This window comes from Delphinus delphis, chromosome 5 (assembly GCF_949987515.2).
Source record: "Delphinus delphis chromosome 5, mDelDel1.2, whole genome shotgun sequence".
Classification (NCBI taxonomy): domain Eukaryota; kingdom Metazoa; phylum Chordata; class Mammalia; order Artiodactyla; family Delphinidae; genus Delphinus; species Delphinus delphis.
Genome location: NC_082687.1, coordinates 107,690,596 through 107,710,342, shown reverse-complemented (window position 1 = coordinate 107,710,342; position 19,747 = coordinate 107,690,596). Strand labels below are relative to the sequence as shown.

The window sequence follows — 19,747 nt, the reverse complement described above, 5'->3', positions numbered from 1 at the left end:
GTGCCAGGTCAACAGGCCCCTCGTACGACTCGGCCTCAACACCAGCGCTTCTACCCTGAGCTGGGCGAGGGGGGTCCCCGCCCTATCTCCTGGTAGCAAAAAGACAGGGGTACTGCTTTATCCAAATCGGGATTCGGAGGAAGAAATGACCCTTTCCTCCACCCACTGACAGCAGGATGATGGAAATGCAATGTGTAGAATTTGTAGATGTAGGTGGCCAACGCTCCGGAGAAAGGATGGGTGGGGAATAGTGGGGTGGGTGGGGTGATGCAGTAAAGCTCTTATAACTTGCCATACACGGGAATATCCCTTTTATGTGGAGAGTGAAAGCTCAGCGTCCGTTTCAGCGTGTGGCCTGGGTAAAGCCGAAGACCTAATCCAGAAATTTGCTTGGAGGATTTAAGTAGCTAATAATATAAAAAGAAAATCAATCGGGTGAGGAGTGGGTCACAATATCATTATAACTATGCTGAGGTTGAGATTTTAAGTGAGAATTGTGTAATGCTTTAAATACAAAGTCCTTTAATTTTCCGTAATTATGGCTCGTAGGCACTTCCCTTTTCTGTCTTCTACAGGCTAAATCCTCTGGTTTCTTTTATGTTAGGTTGACACAGAATTGTCGATACTAGACCATTTTCTGTCTGCTAAAAGGCCAGTCTCGTATAAATCAACGTAACTGATGATAATGAACAAATGTTTCCCATTTTCTGATCCTTTTTATTCTTTATTTCACATCTACTCTGTTCTAATACTATTTTTGCCATGCTCTTCATAAATTATTTTAAGCTTCCCCAAAAAACACACCTCTTATCTTCTATAAGTAACCATTGTTAGATTACTTTTCTCATTTTTTTTCAATTTAGAGAATTTAAAAAAATTTACCACTTGTTTGCACAGATGATCTTCAATATATCATCTGATTCTCTTCATAGCCTGTTCTCCAAAATAGTAGCCACTAACATCTTTCCTTACAAGCAACTTAAATTCACAAATGATTTTAAAATAGTTGACCATGTGACTAATTTAACGACCTTAACAGACACCCTCTTATACAGGATATAATTACATTCACATTGTTCTCCTAAGTAATTCTCTTATTTAGGCTAACAGCTCTGTGATGCAGATAGGAAGTATTATAGGCTGAGTTGTGTTCCCCCAAAATTCATATGTTGAAGTCCTAACCCCCAGTACCTCAGAATGAAACTGTTTGGAGATAGGGTCTTTAAAGAGGTAAAGTAAAATGAGGTCATATAAGTGGACTGTAATCCAATATCACTGGTGTCTTTTTAAGAAGAAGAGATTAGGACATGGACAGACACAGGGAAGCCAACATGAAAACACAGGGAGAAGATGGCCATCTACAAGACAGGGAGAGAGTCCTCAGAAGAGATCAGCCTTACCAACACCTTGATCTTAAGAGTTCTAGCCTCCAGAACTGTGAGGAAATAAGTCTGTAGTGCTTTGTTATGGCAGCCCTTGCAAACTAATAGAGGAAGCTACATTGTTCATAATACATACTATGGATAAACTATTTTAAACATGACACCACATAGCTCATTCAGTGCTTCTTAGGGATGAATTTCCCCAAATGATATTCAGGGCTTTCTTGCCAGAAAACGGAATACTTTCTGCTCCATCCTTCCTATTTTAAATAGATGAATAATATAATAATCAGTAGCAGTAAAGGAAGAGAATACTAAAAGATCTTTGGGCTGGGGAGAGAGGGAAAGGAGGACAAGAAGGGCATTAAGGAAAACATTTTAAAATTGAATCCCCAAAGATAATTTTAAACCACTTGCTTTCTCACTGGAATCCTTCTTGCTGTACATGGATTTCAGCCAGAATTGTTAGTAACAGTACAGACAACAGAATTGTTGGTAACAGTACAAATAGTACAGATATCCAAAATATCTGTACTATTATTTTGTTATCAAGAGTGGTGTTGGGCTTCCCTGGTGGCGCAGCGGTTAAGAATCCACCTGCCAATACAGGGAATGCGGGTTCCAGCTCTGGTCCAGGAAGATCCCACATGCCGCAGAGCAACTAAGCCTGTAAGCCATAACTACTGAACCCGCATGCCACAACTACAGAAGCCCGCAGGTCTAGAGCCCATGCTCCGCAACAAAAGAAGCCACCACAATAAGCCCGCTCACCGCAACAGAGTAGCCCCTGCTTGCCGCAACTAGAGAAAGCCCGCACGCAGCAACGAAGACCCAACGCAGCCAAAAAAAAAAAAATACATAAAAAATTTTTTTAAAAAAAGAGTGGTGTTAAAAGAGAGAGGTGTTAAATTACTCTGTTTGTAAAACTACAATTGTCCAGCTGGCTGGTAATTCCCTGGGAGGTGAATGCTACACAGTATATCCATCCAGAGTCAGTGAGCATGAACAGAGAGGGCTTATGGCTTAAGAAGAGTTTGCAAAATGCTAATGAGAAGAGAAAGTTGAAATGCTAATTATTTATTTAGTGGCACAACTCCACTAGCCATTTAAAAATTAACCCCTTCATTTCCTTTAAATTCCTATGATTTGCTTCATATATACTCCTTTGAGTGTCTTCTACATATAGTGTTAGGTACTTCCTTATGTACTCTCTGAGCGTCCACGTACCCTACATGAAATTGGGATAACAAATGTGCCTACATCAAGCATAAAGACTGGATGGAGTAATTAGCACAATGTCTGGCATTTAGCTCAGGCTCGATAAGTGCAAGCTGTAATTGTAATAATTACCTTTGGGCCCTGACAATGCTTTTAACTCTATGGGTTGGCCGTATTGTCTCACTTTTTCACCCCTTGCAGCTTTACCTGCCCTTTCCAAAATTAGATTGTGAGACTGGCCAAGATATTAACTTGTTTTCTATATTCAGCCTTTAGGACTTGTGTGATGAACAAATAAACTTGCCCATCTTCAATATTACCCATATCATTCTTCTCCAGTTGAATGTATTATGATTTTCCTGGAGAAGAGATGAAGGGAGGAAGGACCCTGAAACATATCGGTGGAAGGCAGCATCTCCAAAGTAACAAAGTCCAATTCTCAAAACTTTTTATTTGGACAAAGAGGTTCCAGGATTAGAAGAAATTTTTTGTTTAATGCCCAAACTGGAAACTATCCAGGTGTCCTTCAACAAAAGAAGAGGAGGAAGGAAACTGTGATATATTTGTAAAATAGACGACTGGTCAGCAATGAAAAGGAATAAGTTATCATACACCCCACAGCATGATGATTCTCAAAAAAAACATTATGCTGAGTAAAGAGGCGAGACCCAAAAGACTACATACTGAAGAACTGCATTTATAAGTTCTAGAAAGGCACAACTAACTCATGGTGATATAAATCAGGACAGAGGACAAGATTGACTGGGAAGGGACATGAGATATTTTTCCCAGGTGGTGGGAATGTTTTATGTCTTGATTGGGGTGTTAGTTACTTGAGCATACGCATTTGTCAAAACTGAACTGTGCATTTCACTCAAGGTAAATTTTACCTCAGTAGAACAAATTAAAAAAATAAAATCCAAGGACTTCCCTGGTGGCGCAGTGGTTGAGAGTCCGCCTGCCGATGCAGGGGACACGGGTTCGTGTCCCGGTCGGGGAAGATCCCACATGCCACGGAGCGGCTAGGCCCGTGACGCATGGCCACTGAGCCTGCGCGTCCGGAGCCTGTGCTCCGCAACGGGAGAGGCCACAGCAGTGAGAGGCCTGCGTACCACAAAAAAATAAATAAATAAAAATAAAATAATAAATAAATAAATAAAATAGAATAAAATCCAATATCTTAGAAGGAAAAGACATGGTGAAGTAAGAAGACTTAGTTACCTATTGTGAAATGTATGCCCACAGTAACAGTTATGTGATATATTGTTATTGTAACAACAGTGACTAGTAGTTTAGTATGTAAATAAAGAGGGATAGAAGGGAAAATGGTTAGAGTAACATTCCTCTAAAAAAATAAACATACACTTACTTTAATTAGCCTGGCCATAATGGTTACGGACTCCTGACTTTGATTTTTATGTAAGCCGAAGCATTGCTGGAATCCATGTTCCTTTCTTCTCCCTCATTTACTTCCATTTATTTTGCAGAACTCAGCATGGAAACCAAATGGGAGTCTGCCCAGATCTAACAGGGACAAGTTGTTAACCTTTCGGACTTTTTCTTCATAGTAAAATGAGGGAGCTTAACACAAGGATTCTAAAATACCTCCAGTCCCTAAGATTCACCTTCTTAAGTAGATTGTCAGGACCTTGAACTTGGACCCTGATTAATAACATACTTAGTCAATACAATCTGAAAAAATAAAGTGCATTTACAAGGTAAAGTATAACCTGTTTGCCTCAGCAAAGCATAGGGTTTTTACTTCCTGGTGGCGGTAAGCATGCTTGGCCCTTTGAAAGATGACCTACTCTTTCCTTTAGGAAAGCAAACCAGATATTTGAAAGTTGATTTTTTATTCTGATTCAAAAAATAGCAATACATAGTTTTTGTAGAAAATTTGAAAATGCAAGAAACTGTAAAAGAGGAAATAATAATCACCTTTTTATTTTTTTCCACCCAGAAGTAATTTATAACATTTCTGTACGTATCCTTCCAGCCGTTTTACACATATATCTATGGTATCTTTAATCTTTATAAATAGTTTAATTTATAACCATGGATATGTATATTATATATATGTATCATTAACATTTTCCATGTTTTTCTCCCACAAATCATTTTTAATTACTATATTCTAGCCCAAGGATTCAGCAACTTTTTCCAAAAAGGGCCAAATAGTAAATATTTTAGGTTTGCCAGCAATTTGGTCTCTGTCACAACAGTACAGTTGAGCCATGGGAGCAGGAAAGTAGCCATAGACAATATGTAAATAAATGGTCATGGCCATATTTCAGTAAAACTTTATTTATAAAAAAAAAAAGACAACAGCTGGACTTATTCTGCAGGCCATTATTTGTTGACTTCTGGACTTTTAAAAGTCTAGTTCATTGTTTAGGAATATTTCAAAATTTATCTGACAGATATGCTATTGTCAACACAGGCTATTTTCAATTTTTTTGCTATTATGAACAATAATGTGATATATACATTTTGGATTATTTCAGTAAGATAAATACCAAGAAACAGAACTGGTACTAAGGCTGTTGCTACATAGAACAAAGTACACACAACACACACACACACACACACACACACACACACACACACACTCGCATGCATGCACTTTGTCTTTCTACCAACTGGAGATAGCCTCTGTTAAAAGTATGGTATCTCTCCTCTCAGATTTCTTTTACACTTATATAGATTTCCCCCGCCGCCCCGTAAATGGCATCATACTATGCATTTAGTTCACTAACCTACTCTTCTCATTTAACGCTGATGTTTTAATAGAATCATTTTGGTTGCTCTGTAAAGGGGCAGAGGTGAAAGCAAGACTATTAAGAAATCCATGCAGGCATGTCACAATGTTAGCCCAATCCTCTGTTAACAAATATCTAGGTTATTTCCAATTTCTATTAAAATTATGCTGGAATAAATATGGAGGGGCTTGTTTTTATTTATTGTGGTAAAATTTACATAACATAAAATTTACCATTTTAACCATTTTTAGTTTACAATTCGGTGGCACTAAGGACATTCACAATGATGTATAACCACCATCACTATCTATTCCCAGAGCTTTTTCATAATCCCAAACAGAAACCCTGTACCCATTAAACAATAACTCCCTATCTCCCCCAGCCCCTGGTAACTTCTATTCTACTTTCTGTCTCTCTGAAGTGCCTATTCTAGATACTTCATATAAGTGGATTCATACAATATTTGTTCTGGCTTATTTTGCTTAGCATAATGTTTTAAAGATTCATCCATGTTGTAGCACATCTCAGAATTAAATTCCTTTTTATGGCTGAATAATATTCCATTGTATAGATCTTCCTCTCCTTATGATGGGGTTACATCTTGATACACCATAAACCCATCCTAAGTTGAAAACACTGTTAAGTCGAAAGTGCATTTAATATACTTAACCTACCAAACATCATAGCTCAGCCTAACCTACATTGAACATGCTCAGAACACTTACATTAGCCTACAGTTGGGCAAAATCATGTAATTTTTTGACTACTGTACTGAAAGTGAAAAGCAGAAAGGTTCTCTGATACTGAATGGTTGTACACGTATCGGTTGCTTACCCCTGCGATTGCGTGGCTGCCTGAGAGCTGCAGCTGCTTCCTGCTGCCCAGTGTCTCCAGAGAGTACTGTAACATGTCGCTAGCCCAGGAAAAGATCAAAATTCAAAATTCAGTGTATGGTTTCTGCTGAAGGCATATCACTTTTGCACCATTGTAAAGTCAAAAAATCTTAAATTGAACCATCATAAGTTAGGGGTCATCTGTATGATTTTGTTTATCCATTCATCCGTCGATGGACATTTGGGTTGTTTCCACGTTTGGCTCTTGTGAATAATGCTGTGATGAACATTGGTATATGAATATCTGATTGAGCCCCTGCTTTCAGTTCTTTCAGGTATCTATCTAGGGATGGAATGCTGAATCATATAGTAACCCCATGTTCAACTTTTTGAGGAATCACCAAACTTTTTCTACAGTAGCTGTACCAGTTTTAACTTTCCTACCAGCAATGATGAGGGCTCCAATTTCCTATATCCTTACCAACACTTGTTATTTTGTTGTTCTTTTTATTTTTTCATAGTAGCCATCCTAATGAGTATGAAGTGGTATCCCATTGTGGCTTTGATTTACATTTTTCTAATGACTAATGATGCTGAGATTCCTTTCATGTGCTTTCATTGTATATATTTATGTGCCGTTTGTATATATTCTTTAAAGAAATGTCTATTCAAGTCCTTTGCCTATTTTTGAATTGGGGTGTTTTGTTGTTTTTGAGTTGTAGGAGTTCTTTATACATTCTGAATGCTTATCCCTTATCAGATATATTATGATTTGCAAATACTTTCTCCCATTTTGTGATTGTCTTTTCACTCTCTTGACATTGTTCTTTGATGCACAAAGGTTTTTAATTTTGATTAAGTCCAATTTATGTAATTTTTTTTCTTTTATTGCCTGTGCTTTTGGTGTCATGCTTAAGAAAACACAGTCTAATCCAAGGTCCTGAAGATTTTCACTTAGAACTGTTTTGTTCTAAGAGTTTTATAGTTTTAGCTCTTAAATTTAGGTCTTGATTCACTTTTCAAGTTAAGTTTTGTGTGTGCTATATGCTAAAGGTCCAGCTCCATTCTTCTGCATGTGGATATCCAGTTTTTCTAGGACTATTAACACTTGTCTTTTCCCCCACTGAATGCTCTTGGAAGCTCTGCCAAAAATTGACCAGAAATGCAAGGGTTTATTGTTGGGCTCTCCATTCTGTTCCACTGGTCTGTATGTTCATCCTTTTGCCAGTACCAGTGTTTTGACTATTGTACTTTATAGTAAGTTTTAAAATCAGGAAGCTTGAGGTTTCCAACTATTTCTTCTTTCAAGATTGGCTATTCTGGCAAATTTGGCTATATGGACAAACAATTTGGCTACAGTTTTGCTATTGTTTTGGTCCCTCGGGACTTCATATGAACGTATGGATGGGCTCTTCTTTTTTTGCAAAAAACACCATTGAAATTTTAATATAGATTGCATTGAATCTGTAGACTTCTCTGTGTAGTATTATCATCTTAATATTAAGTCTTCCGATCCATGAGCATGGAATGTCTTCCCATTTAGATCTTCTTTAATTTCTTTCAGTAATGTTTTATACTTTTTAGTATACAAATCTTTCACCTCCTTGGATAAATTTATTCCTATTTTTTTCTTTTTGATGCTATTGTAAATCAAATTGTTTTCTAAATTTCCTTTTTAGATTGTTCATTGTTAGTATATAGAAGTGTGACTGATTTTTGTCTTTTGACTTTATATCCTGCAACTTTGCTGAAGTCATTTATTTGAGCTAAATATAGTTTGTGTGTGGAATCTTTGGGGTTTTCTACATATAAGATCATATCATCTTTCAACAGAGTTAATTTTACTTCTTCCTTTTCAATTTGGATGCTTTTTCTTATTATTCTGGCTAGAACTTCCAATATTATGCTAAAGTGATGAAAGCAGGCATCCTTGTCTTTTACCTGATCTTAGAGGAAAAGCATTGTGTGATGTTAGCAGTGGGTTTTTCATATATACCATTTATTATGTTGAAGTAGTTTCCTTTTATTCCTAGTTTATTGAGGTTTTCTTTTTTTTATCATGAAAGGGTGTTAAATTTTGTCAAATGCTTTTTCTGTATCAATTGAAATGATGTTATTTTCCCCCTTCACTCTGTTAAAGTAGTGTATTATATTTATTGATTTTCATGTATTGAATCATCCTTGCATTCTAGGAATTAATCCCACTTGGTCATGGTGTATAATCCTTCTAATATGCTGCTGAATTTGGTTTTGCTAATATTTTGTTTCTTTTTGTGTCAATATTCATAAGGGATATTGGTGTGAAGTTTTCTTTTCTCATAGTGCCTTTGTTTGGCTTTGGTGTCAGGGTAATTCTGGCCTCACAGAATGAGTTAGGAAGTATTCTCTTCGATTTTCTGGAAGAGACTGAGAAAGACTGGTGTTGATTCTTTAAATATTTGGTAGAATTCACCAGTGTAGCCATCTGGTCCAGGGTTATTCTTTGTTGGGAGATTTTTGATTGCTAATTCAATTCTCATTATTAAAGGTTTATTTAGATTTTCTGTTTCTTCAAGATTCAGTACTGGCTGGCTTTGTGCTTCTAGAAATTTGTCCATTTCATCTAAGTTATCCAATCTGTCTGCTTACAATTATTCATAGTCTTTTATAAATGCTTTATTTCTATAAAATCAAGTAGTAATGTCCCCACTTCCATTCTGACTTTAGTAATTTGAGCCTTCTTTCTCTTCTTCCTTAGTCAATCTAGCTAAATGTTTGTCAATTCTGTTGGTCTTTTCCAAGAAGCAACTTTTGGCTTCATTGATTTCTCTGTTGTTTTTCTATTCTCTATATCTACTTTAACTTTTATTTTTTTCCATCTGCTAACTTTGGGTGTAGTTTGCTTCTCTTTCTCCAGTTCCTTAAGAACTACAGGTAGGTTATTGATTTGAAATCTTTCTTTGTAATGTATGTATTTATAATTATAAATTTCCCTCTCAGCACCACTGTATCCCATACATTTTGGTGTTTTTTTTTCATTGTCATTTGTCTCAAAGTATTTTCAAATCTCCCTTGTGACTTCTTCCTTGACCCGTTAGTTAAGAGTGTATTGGTTGGGCTTCCCTGGGGGTGCAGTGGTTAAGAATCCGCCTGCCAATGCAGGGGACACAGGTTTGAGGCCTGGTCTGGGAAGATCCCACTTGCCGCGGAGCAACTAAGCCTGTGCACCACAACTACTGAGCCTGCCCTCTGGAGCCCGTGAACCACAACTACTGAGCCTCCGCTCTAGAGCCTGCATGCCACAGCTACTGAAGCCCAAGCGACTAGAGGCCATGCTCCACAACAAGAGAAGCCACTGTGATGAGAAGCCCGCGTACCGCAACAAAGAGTAGCCCCCATTCGCCGCAACTAGAGAAAGCCCGCGCACAGCAACGAAGACCCAATGCAGCCAAAAATAAATAAATTTTTTAAAAAAGAGTATATTGGCTAATTCTCATATTTTTGTGAATTTTTCTGTTTGGACAATTCATTTTAAATAGCTCCAGAAGCAGATTTCTCAACACTTCTCTTGGAAAGGCTGTCGTATAGCAAAACAGTCTTTAACAACTTTTTCTGCTTTTGAGCTTAACTCTCTTTAATCTTAAGACCTTTTGGCACTTGCCCAAACTCTGGTGTTCCCCCAATATATAGGCAGGTCATTCAAAAGTCAGCTCGCTAGATTAGTTTCTGGTGAAATCTAGTAACTTTGTTGGTAGTTCAACATTGCACCAAACAGATAACCCCACTGTGATGGACCAGCTGTAGCTATTTATGACCGGGATAATCACCCTTAACTCAATGGTCAAGGGCAAGCCGCAGTTTACCTCTTTGAATGAATTGTCCTTCTGCATTAGAAAAAACTGTTTCCACACTAGCAATTCATCACTCATTTTTCTTGATGTTTCTGGAGAGATACAGCAAAACAATTCATGCATCTGATTAGTGTACAAAATGTGGGGAAGAGGCAGAGTGGAGGCTTTGGAAACATAAGCTTAAACACCTGACATTGTTCTCAACTGAAATCCAAAAGCTTGTACAGTGTGACAAACATATGTATCTTGTATTAAGTAGAAAATTCTAAATCCTTGCAATTTAAAAATTCTAAAATTCCTTCCAATAAAATTTAAAAGTTTTAAAATCCCATGAATTTATTTTCTGATTAGATTGAATATATATTAATGAGTCAGGTAGTATCAAGTGCTTTACTAAACATTATCTCCAATCCTCACCATGACATTGGGAGGTAGGTTTCTTCACTCTCATTTTACAGAAGGGACGGACATGATGATTCAGAAAGGTAAAGTAACTTGCTTAGGAATTAAACCTAGGGGCTGAGTCCAAAGTCTTTGGATTTTCCACTTCAGCCTTTATTTTTCTATCCATATTTTTGGCTAAAATCTCATAAAATACATATAATATGATGGCTAATGAAACATTTAAATTATAAACATCTGATGATTTGATAAGTGCTTCAATTATTTTAAAGCAAATTATTTAGAGGCATGACGGGCAATTTCCTTTTCATCGAAGCCTCATAAATTCTGTTAATATTCCAAACACAAAAGATGATATTTAAAAAAACTCATTCAACAAATATTTGCTATATGTGATAAGAACTTTATTAGACACTGGAATGAATACTAAGACAATTCCTTCTCTTAAGGAAATTTGGTATGTTAACAGGACATATTTTTTAAAATCTTACATCAGTGAGTGTATCTCACATTTTGACAATTAGTTTGTATGTATCTTTTAGGGAGGAACTCAGATTCAGAGAAGTGAGGTAAAGTTTTCAGGAGATGAGACTTCAGCTGAACTATCAGGACAAGCAAGATGTGATATGTAAATAATCTCAGAGCTAGAACTATGGTACCTAAAATATTTAACTGAATTTGGCTAACACTTAACCGAATGTGTATCTCATAACAACATCTTTAGTCTTCCCAACAATTCTGTGAGACATGGACTATGATTATTTCCATCCCACTGGTAAAGAAACCGAGGCACAGAGGTTAGGCAACTTGTTTGACGTCTTCCACATCCAGCCAGCACTGGAAGAACCGAGATTCAGACCCAGAGAGCACAGGGCCACCATGTTACACTGCCTTCCTGGGTACACAGGTGACAGTCTGGTTGGGGGAAGCACCTCACGTGGTTGGACTGGGTGCTGCAGCACAGAGGACCGGGATGAGAGCAGCCTGACTGGGACAGAGGGCACCGTTTACCGAAGCAGTGGGAAAGTGCCTTGCAGAGACAGGCTCACAGATTACCAAAAGCCACGGGACCCAAAGAGCTTAAGATCTTGCACAAAAAAGTGCACTTTGCTTTTAAAAGATGTATTTGTATAAAATAAAAAAACCCAGGTGTTGCGGACTACATGATGTTTGTGTACCGGTGAAAATCCATTAGTTGAAACCCTAACCCCCAGGGGATTGTACGGGAGGTTGTCTTTGGGAGGTAATTGGGTTTAGAGGAGGTCAGGAGGGTGATGAGATTAGTGTCCTTAGAAGAAGAGAAAGACACTAGAGCTCTCACTCCTCCACCGGTCCCACAGGGGAGGAAACCAGGAAGAGGGCCCTCACCAGAACCCGACCATGCTGGCACCCTGGCCTCGGACTTCCCGACCTCCAGAACTGTGAGAAAGTAAATGTTTTCGTTTAAGCCACCCAGTTTATGGTATTTTGTTAAAACGGCTTAAACCCACGTAGACATCAGGGAAATGTCTTTCCCCTGGTGTCAAATGTAAACATTCCCTTCAACCCATGGACTGGGAAACTGACCAGATGTAATACAAAATATGTTCAAAAGTATCACTTCCTCCCTGCAAAACCCTGTGTGCTTGGGGACCTGGGGTGTGTGCTCTGGGGGCTCAGTCTCCTCGCAGACGCAGAGCCCCTGCCATCTGCCAGGGGCAGGTGTGTGATGACAGGAGAGGAATGACGGGGCACCTGGGTTTTGCCCTCTTCATCACACGTCAGTAATAGGGCATGAGGATATAAAGAGGAAAGAGCATATTTATAGATGAGAGGACTAGAGTGAAGGTGGAGACAGGAAATCTGCTGAACGTGGGTCAAAGAATCTTACAGGCTCAAGCTCCAGCCCTCCATAACTTTGCTCTCAACAGCACAAAACTTGGCTGTCCAAAGATTTCTGGAAGAGGCAATTCTTCCTCTCCTGCATTCCTCCCACGGCAGGTGATTCTTCCATCCCATTAATATGGTGGGAAAATTATGGGCTTTGGGCAATTGTGTGCCAATCAGCCAGCGGGGCTCCCTGTACTATATTTAGCTATCTGAGTCTGGAGTTCCCTCAAGTGTAAAAAAGAGCATAATGAGATTCACCTGGCTTTAAACAAGAGGAAACCAAGGAGCAGCGCCTGATCCATGGTAGCTTCTCAAGAGTAGTGGCTTCTTTTTTCTTTACCCAAATAAACACATGATTTAAGGAACTTAGGAAGAAAGAGAGATAACTTCTTGGATATAAGAACTGAAGTAAAGCGTGCCCAGAAACTTGATCAGAAGCAAGGGCACAGGTTGGACAGATTTTTAGCACAGAGAACTCACCAGTTCACACCAGGACCAAACAATCCTATAGCTTCACTTTGGTCCCTTGGGGAGCCCAGAATCAATCCAGACTACAGTGTGTCCCAAGACTCCATTCCATTTCCTCAGAGCTTTGCTATCCTTTGAAAACGGGTCATTGTATCTCTCCCGCCTTTTGACATTCCCTTGGGAATAATCCCTGAGAGAGTCACATTTAGAGATAAAACCTTATGCACCTTGGTTCGTCCCCCACCCCCACCCCGCCAACTGTGTAAGGCTTAGGTACATGATTACCTACTATCCTATAAGTGATACTTGCAACGAGTTAGCTTTATTCTAACACAGTTGAAAGCTCAAACACTTGGGGATTCTTGTGCTTTCAAGGCCATTTTGCACTAGAAGAATTGACTTTTCTCCCCTCCGAAATGTAGTAAATTCCAATTACAGGAAAAATCGGTAGCATTTGACAAAGAACCTGTTCCAACGACCAGCTGCCCTCTCAACAAACTAACTGGCTGATAAGGGAATAAACTCCCCTAAAAAACAAGCAACAACAGTGACAACAGCAAAACCTCTGAACAGTGATGGTGACCACAGTAATTATCACAGGAAGGTAGCAAAACAGAGAAAACAAAATTCAGGTTCCAGCCCTAATACTTCCGAGTTCTTTCATCTCACAAAATGGGGTCACCAACTCTTTCCTTGCCTACCTCGTGGGGTTTTGTGAAGATTCAAGAATGTATGTCAAGCATAAAAACAGTAAAATGAGATGCCTCATTACAACCTGCCACGTATTGTATTGAATACGCATTGTATAGACACACAATATCCACTCTTGTTCTAACATGTCGGTGAGTAATCTAGTTTATGCTTCTGATATTCTTACATATTTTATTAGAAGAAATGAAATGTTATGTGTCAAGGTTTGTATAATGCATTGGCGATAATAAGGGCAGTCTTTGAGGTTCTGGCCAGAAAAATCAGCAAGCCATTGTTTCAAACAGGAGGATGGGACAAGCTTTTCATCCAAGACCTGGGTGGAGGTGGCAGAAAGACTATTGTGATTTATCCTCTATCATTTCCAGATAATCCAAAGAAACTTGGATTATCCAACAACTTGATCTTTGAACCATATTATCTTATCCTTGTCCCCTCATCCCACTGAGTTTCTTTTACTAAATTTGTCTTTGAGGGTCATGCTTTCATTTTTTCTCAGGGGGTCCAAAAACAACTTACAGCGATCTACTGCTGCAATGACTACTAAAGTCTGGTTGAGGACATACCCTGGTGCCCCTTTGTGAAGGAAGAGGATGACATTTCTTTCACAACTGAGTGACAGAGAGAATGCTTTCCTTGAAGAATTAATGATATTTGCTCCTCTGTGAACAATGAGAATGAGAATCATGGAACTCGTAACTGACTTTAACCTTCTCCACGAGTGACCTTATATTGGTGTGAATTATTTCTCACCTTAAATCCAAGGGCGGGTAAAATAACACATTCCAGTTTATTTAGTGTGCCATTACTTGAAGGTTATCAGCTTATTTAAAAAACAGTGCTTAGGGCTTCCCTGGTGGCGCAGTGTTTGAGGGTCCGCCTGCCGATGCAGGGGACACGGGTTCGTGCCCCGGTCCGGGAAGGTCCGGGAAGATCCCACATGCCGTGAAGCGGCTGGGCCCGTGAGCCATGGCCGCTGACCCTGCGTGTTGGGAGCCTGTGCTCCGCAACGGGAGAGGCCACAACAGTGAGAGGCCCGCATACAGCAAAAAAAACAAAACAAAAAAACAGTGCTTGAAGAAAATAACCCTCTTGTGGTTCTAATAACTACTTAAAACTAAATATTTTTTACAAATCTTTAAAGAAAACAGTTTTATTAATTAAAAAAACAGTAATACTAATTTTGAAAAGACTGTCGATGTCATGGTGGTTTATTGGGTAAATACAAAGTATAGGCCCTTGCTCTTTTATTTTTTTAAGCAAAGCCAAAGAGATTAGAAACCAAGTAGACATATTTTCTTTAGAATAGAAACATAAATTAGTTTTAACTAACAATTAGGCACTTAAAATGTAAATGTAAAATGGCTTTTTGAAGTACAAACTATAGTTACACTCTTAAATTCCTCCTGAAATGTTTTTATAAACACAAATGCACAAGCATGGAAAACATATTTCTAAACTAAGATAATTTTCCCCTTTTAAAAAAAGAACCTGAATTCAAATCCCATATGATAGACCAATGATTAAGGTACTGGTGGGTAGGGGAAAAGAGCTTCTGAAATTTACATATTTAATTAAAACTTAAGCATTTAATAAAACTATTACAATAATATACAGTATATATGATAATGAAAAATATGTCAGGAAAATAATGAATTCTAGACTTAAAATTTTACTTTACAACAAGGCACTTAACACATTGAAACAGTACAGTAAATTTCCAAAAGATGTAATTGGCTACTTCTCAAACCTTGTAATAATATTTCTTTTGTGGATATACTCTAACATAACCACACATTTTGCAGCATTAATCATTGCATAGGAGGTAAATTAAATAATGAATTCCAACTTGGCAACTAGATTAAATTATGTTTATAGTTTCTTCTTTTTCTTTTAAAGGACAGTTTTAAATAATTCCACAATAAAGAACTATTCTCATTCATGATTCATTCAGAACACAACATATTTAGATAAATGAATCATAAAATAAATCACAACTTATAAGGTGTGTATCTGTATAAAAACTTATCTTTGGGTACCTTTTGACATGATTTTCAGTGTTTAGGTATTGAAGTCAAGAGCACTTCTTAAATAGAAGAAATATTTTTAGCAAGTAAGTCAAAGGAGTTAAATTATTGCAACACAATGACATTAAAAAAAGGACTCTATACATACAAATAGAAAAGCCTTTAACACAGGGCATATTAACTATATATAATATGCTTGATTTAACCATGTAAACTCAGTTATTAAGAAATTCCTTCTCATACTTCCTTACACTACAGAAGTGAGTGTGTTAAGACCAGCTTAAACTTTTAATCAGTTTTACAGTGCAAAACAAAAAAATTTTATAAAAGAATTTTAAAAGAAATGTTCAAAATATTCAAGGAACAAGATGTGAACTCTCGACTGAAAAAGAAACTGCATGAGTTCTAGCATGTAAAAAAAAAAATCACATAAGAAAGACAGCCAACCTGATGTTTCAAAGTAAACAAAGAATAGGCAGTTATAAAGGGAGACATTAATGATTGTGATGGTGAGAGGTAAAAACGGTCCGCAAGTTTTCTTTGATCAAACTTACAAAAGATTAGAATTGCAACCCCCTGTGATCTAAGCACATTTTCCCTTTGGGAAAGGTTTAAAATGCCTTGAAAATAATTATCCTTTTGCATGATGCTTTCAGATTATTGACAAAAATAATTTTTAAAATGCCTTTCAAAACACGAAAATACACTTTAAAAAGTGGCAGTTGGGGCTTCCCTGGTGGCGCAGTGGTTGAGAGTCCGCCTGCCGATGCAGGTGTTCGTGCCCCGGTCCGGGAAGATCCCACATGCCGCAGAGCGGCTAGGCCTGTGAGCCACGGCCGCTGAGCCTGCGCGTCCAGAGCCTGTGCTCCGCAATGGGAGAGGCCACAACAGTGAGAGGCCCGCGTACCGCAAAAAAAAAAAAAAAAAAAAGTGGCATTTGTGTTCCAAGTTATATAAGGTATTTCCACAAGGGGGCACTGCTATACAGCAAAGAACCTTTGCAATGTCATCCATCAACCAAGACTAGAAACTCGGGCTCACTCACAACCACCTTCCTTCCACAGCAAAACTTGTTTCCCAAGATGCCAGTAAATTAAATAACAAATTCTAAATTACTTTGGGTGGAACCGAGTAGGTAAGAAGGCTTTATTTTCAGAGCTAGTGGAGGAGATCAAAAAAATAGAATCTGAAAGGAATTCATTTTCATTTGAAAGAATTTAGAAAAAAATGTGGCACCATTTACAGGAACTATTATAGAAATACTGCACCGAGGACTTAATCACAGAAAAAGCTTCAAACAAGGATAACGGATAAGATCTTATAGATTGATTAGCAAGGAAAAGGAGTTCCAAAAATTTATTGTTTCAAAAGGCAAGCTCATAATTATGATTTTTTAATCAAGGTATAATCGACATATAACATTATATTAATTTTAGGTATACAACATAATGATTTACTTGTATATATTGTGAAATGATCACCACAGTAAGTCTAGTAATTGTTTATGCTTTATATCCCAAAGTGGCATGTTGGGTTGAAACTGAAGTTTGCTTTCCTAAATGGGTTTTGTTATTTCTCTTATTTTCCCATCTTGAAACTTTGATATTCCCCACCTCCCTTATTTTCATAGCACATGCTTCCACAGCATTTATTAGAGAGCTATGACATATACATGTAAAGAACACGGGAGCAGTAGTGTCCACAAATGGGGTCATAGATGTTTTTAAAGTTCTTTAAAAGGTGATGGTATTATGTGGAAAAAAAAAAAACAGGATTATTTGACTAAAATGCAAGGTTTATACTGTTTTCAAGGATCTCCATGATTTTTAAAGCTTAAACACCTTTCCTTACTTAATTTGAAGGAGAGTGGGTTATCTAAGATGCAGCTGAATAAGGCTCTAAGGTATATCAGGTTGTTTTATTTGAATTCGAGGCTCAAGGAATATACCAATGTTAGGAGAGCAAAACCCAGGCTTCCATATCAGATACTTTTCGTCACAATTAGACAGCAGAAATTTAAAATCACTGTTTTCAAGTAGAACACATTGTCTTATCGCAGATGTCAATATTTAACAAATGAAAATAAGTGAAAATTATGTAGAAATATAGCTAAACACAGCAGGTAAGCTACACATATGTTTCTTACTGACTTACTTAATAATAAATACCAGAAAAACCTCTTGCATTCCAAAGCCTGCCAAGGATGTTTAGGGTTTCAATTCTTGTTGTAAATAACCAGATTAGTCTGTCTTTCTGTCTTCGAATTCAACTTTTAGTGTTTCTTTTTTACACAGAGAAAGAGCCATACTGAAAACATATACAGAATTTTAGCACCAAAGGATGATGACCCTTCTGAACAGATCTGTATTGTGCTTCTCTCCAACAATTTAAAGGTCAATTTTGTGTACCGACTCAAGGCCGACTTGTTTACAATGACAAATTTAGGGATGTTTTTCATTCTAAGTGGGGAGAAATTTCCACCTTCAGTATAAATGTAACTGCCTCCTACCAGCCCCCCTGGCCTCTCCACTCTCTGACTAGTGTTGATGACTTTGTGACCTTAAATTTTTTCCTACGGTTACTAGAAGTCTAAAGAAATTAAGCCAAGAATTATCCAAAAGATTCAACAGCATTAAATAATGCACTACATCTGGTCAGATTTTTAAAAATCCATCTTTTCTTTTTTTTTGCATCACCTGAAAGAACTTTAGAAACTATTATCCCCCTTTACTGAGTAGCTGTAACCGACTAACACACCAATTCCAACCGTAGATTATAGTGCAGCACCGTGGTATAATTTTAGGGTCAAAGTAAAATTACTCAATTGTGGTATGTGTCCTTAGGACCAGTACGTAAGAAACGGAGTCTCTTGCTAAAAGGCAAGGATGCATTAAACTTTTGGATTCCATCTTGGTTTTTCCATAAAGCACAATGTCACTAGGAAGAAATGGATTTCAGTGAAATGTGACCAACTGTATTTCTGAGTTCCAATCTGCAGCTCTAAAACAGATCTCACACAGGGCGTGACCTGGGAGAGAAACACAGGCTTGTTCCCCACAAGGACATGAGCATCAGTTCATACAGCTATGTGTGTTCAGCCTGTGCTACACTGTTGACTGCTCTGGGGGTACAGGTGCAAAGTTACCAGGTGGACAGCAGGACTCCTCGTTAGCATAAACAGCCCCATGTCTCCTGTATATCTGTCATAGAGATCTTAAAATGAAATATTTACACACATGTAAAATCTGTGGGGTGTGTCAAATACTTGGATATTTACTTAGTTCATCTTTTTTTTTCAAGTTATAAAATTATCAGTTAAAAAAAAAAAATAAAGTGAAAGTGATATAGTACATTGGGTGGTAGCAGCAGCGCATATTCCCAGACCTGACCCTGACCTTCCCCTTGACAGAGTAGAAACAAAGTTCACCTGAAGTTCACTCACAACCCATGGATCTCCCCTTCGCTGATAAGCCTAATGCTAAAAATCACTCTCAACATTAGGTGATTCTATTTACACAGTGGCCGTATATATCAGATTTTTATTTAAAACATTAACAAATTCTTTTGACCTTGGAGGGAAAAAGATTCCTGAAAAAATTCTGAAGTAGAGAGCTTTAGTGGAGAAAAAGAATGAGGGAAGGAGCAGTATGTTCTCTGGCATCTCCTTAACAAGCTCATTAGTAAAATCCCAGTTTGAGGGCTTGTGACCAATGAATGAAGAGCTGCAGGAGAATATAACTTTCTCAGGATGAATAAAAAACCAGTCAAAAGGTAATACTTCGTTCATCTTTCTAATCATTTGCACAAAATTTGGTCTGCTTCATTTAGCAATCAGTTCTCCTAAAATAAAAACAAAAACAAAACTATACCTTTGGTTACAGCGATAACTCTTTTGGTCTAAGAGCTGATGCCTTTGTTTTTGCTCCTCAGGTAGATTTTTCATTATCTTCACCGATCTTCTGAACCCGTGAATACTTCTTGCAAGACGACTTAAAGCAGCCAGGAGGCCAGGACAGTGGCCAGGAGAAGCAGCAAGGAATTGAGCCTTGTACGTTTTTCTCAAAAAAATAAAAGATGGGGAACCACCATGCTCGAGACAAGAAATTAGTCTGTGAAGAGACCTTCAAGTTCTGTAAAAGGTAGAGAAAAAGTAAAATGAGACATATTTTTCACAATTTGCATCCTAATTTGTTTCTTAATTAAACTGTCATTTGCTGTAACTGAACAGGGAAAGCAGCAGAATCCGGATCG

The 19,747-nt window shown here is 37.8% G+C and overlaps 1 protein-coding gene across 3 annotated transcripts in view; it reads right to left on the bottom strand.

The window, feature by feature from the left end:
- SGMS2 (sphingomyelin synthase 2) overlaps positions 1–19,747 on the bottom strand; it is a 48,509-nt gene that overhangs the window by 13,080 nt on the left and 15,682 nt on the right. The window contains exons 5-6 of one of the 3 annotated variants that reach the window (XR_009519594.1): positions 19,366–19,626; positions 10,035–10,114 (exon numbers count right to left, since the gene is read on the bottom strand). Coding sequence is in view for 1 of the 3 variants with exons in the window: in XM_060012859.1 (XP_059868842.1) it covers positions 19,423–19,626 (204 nt within the window). In the remaining 2 variants the exon portion in view is untranslated. Of the gene's footprint in view, positions 1–10,034; positions 10,115–14,656; positions 19,627–19,747 lie in introns of those variants that run through there. The other 2 variants (XR_009519593.1, XM_060012859.1) reach the window with 2 other exon arrangements.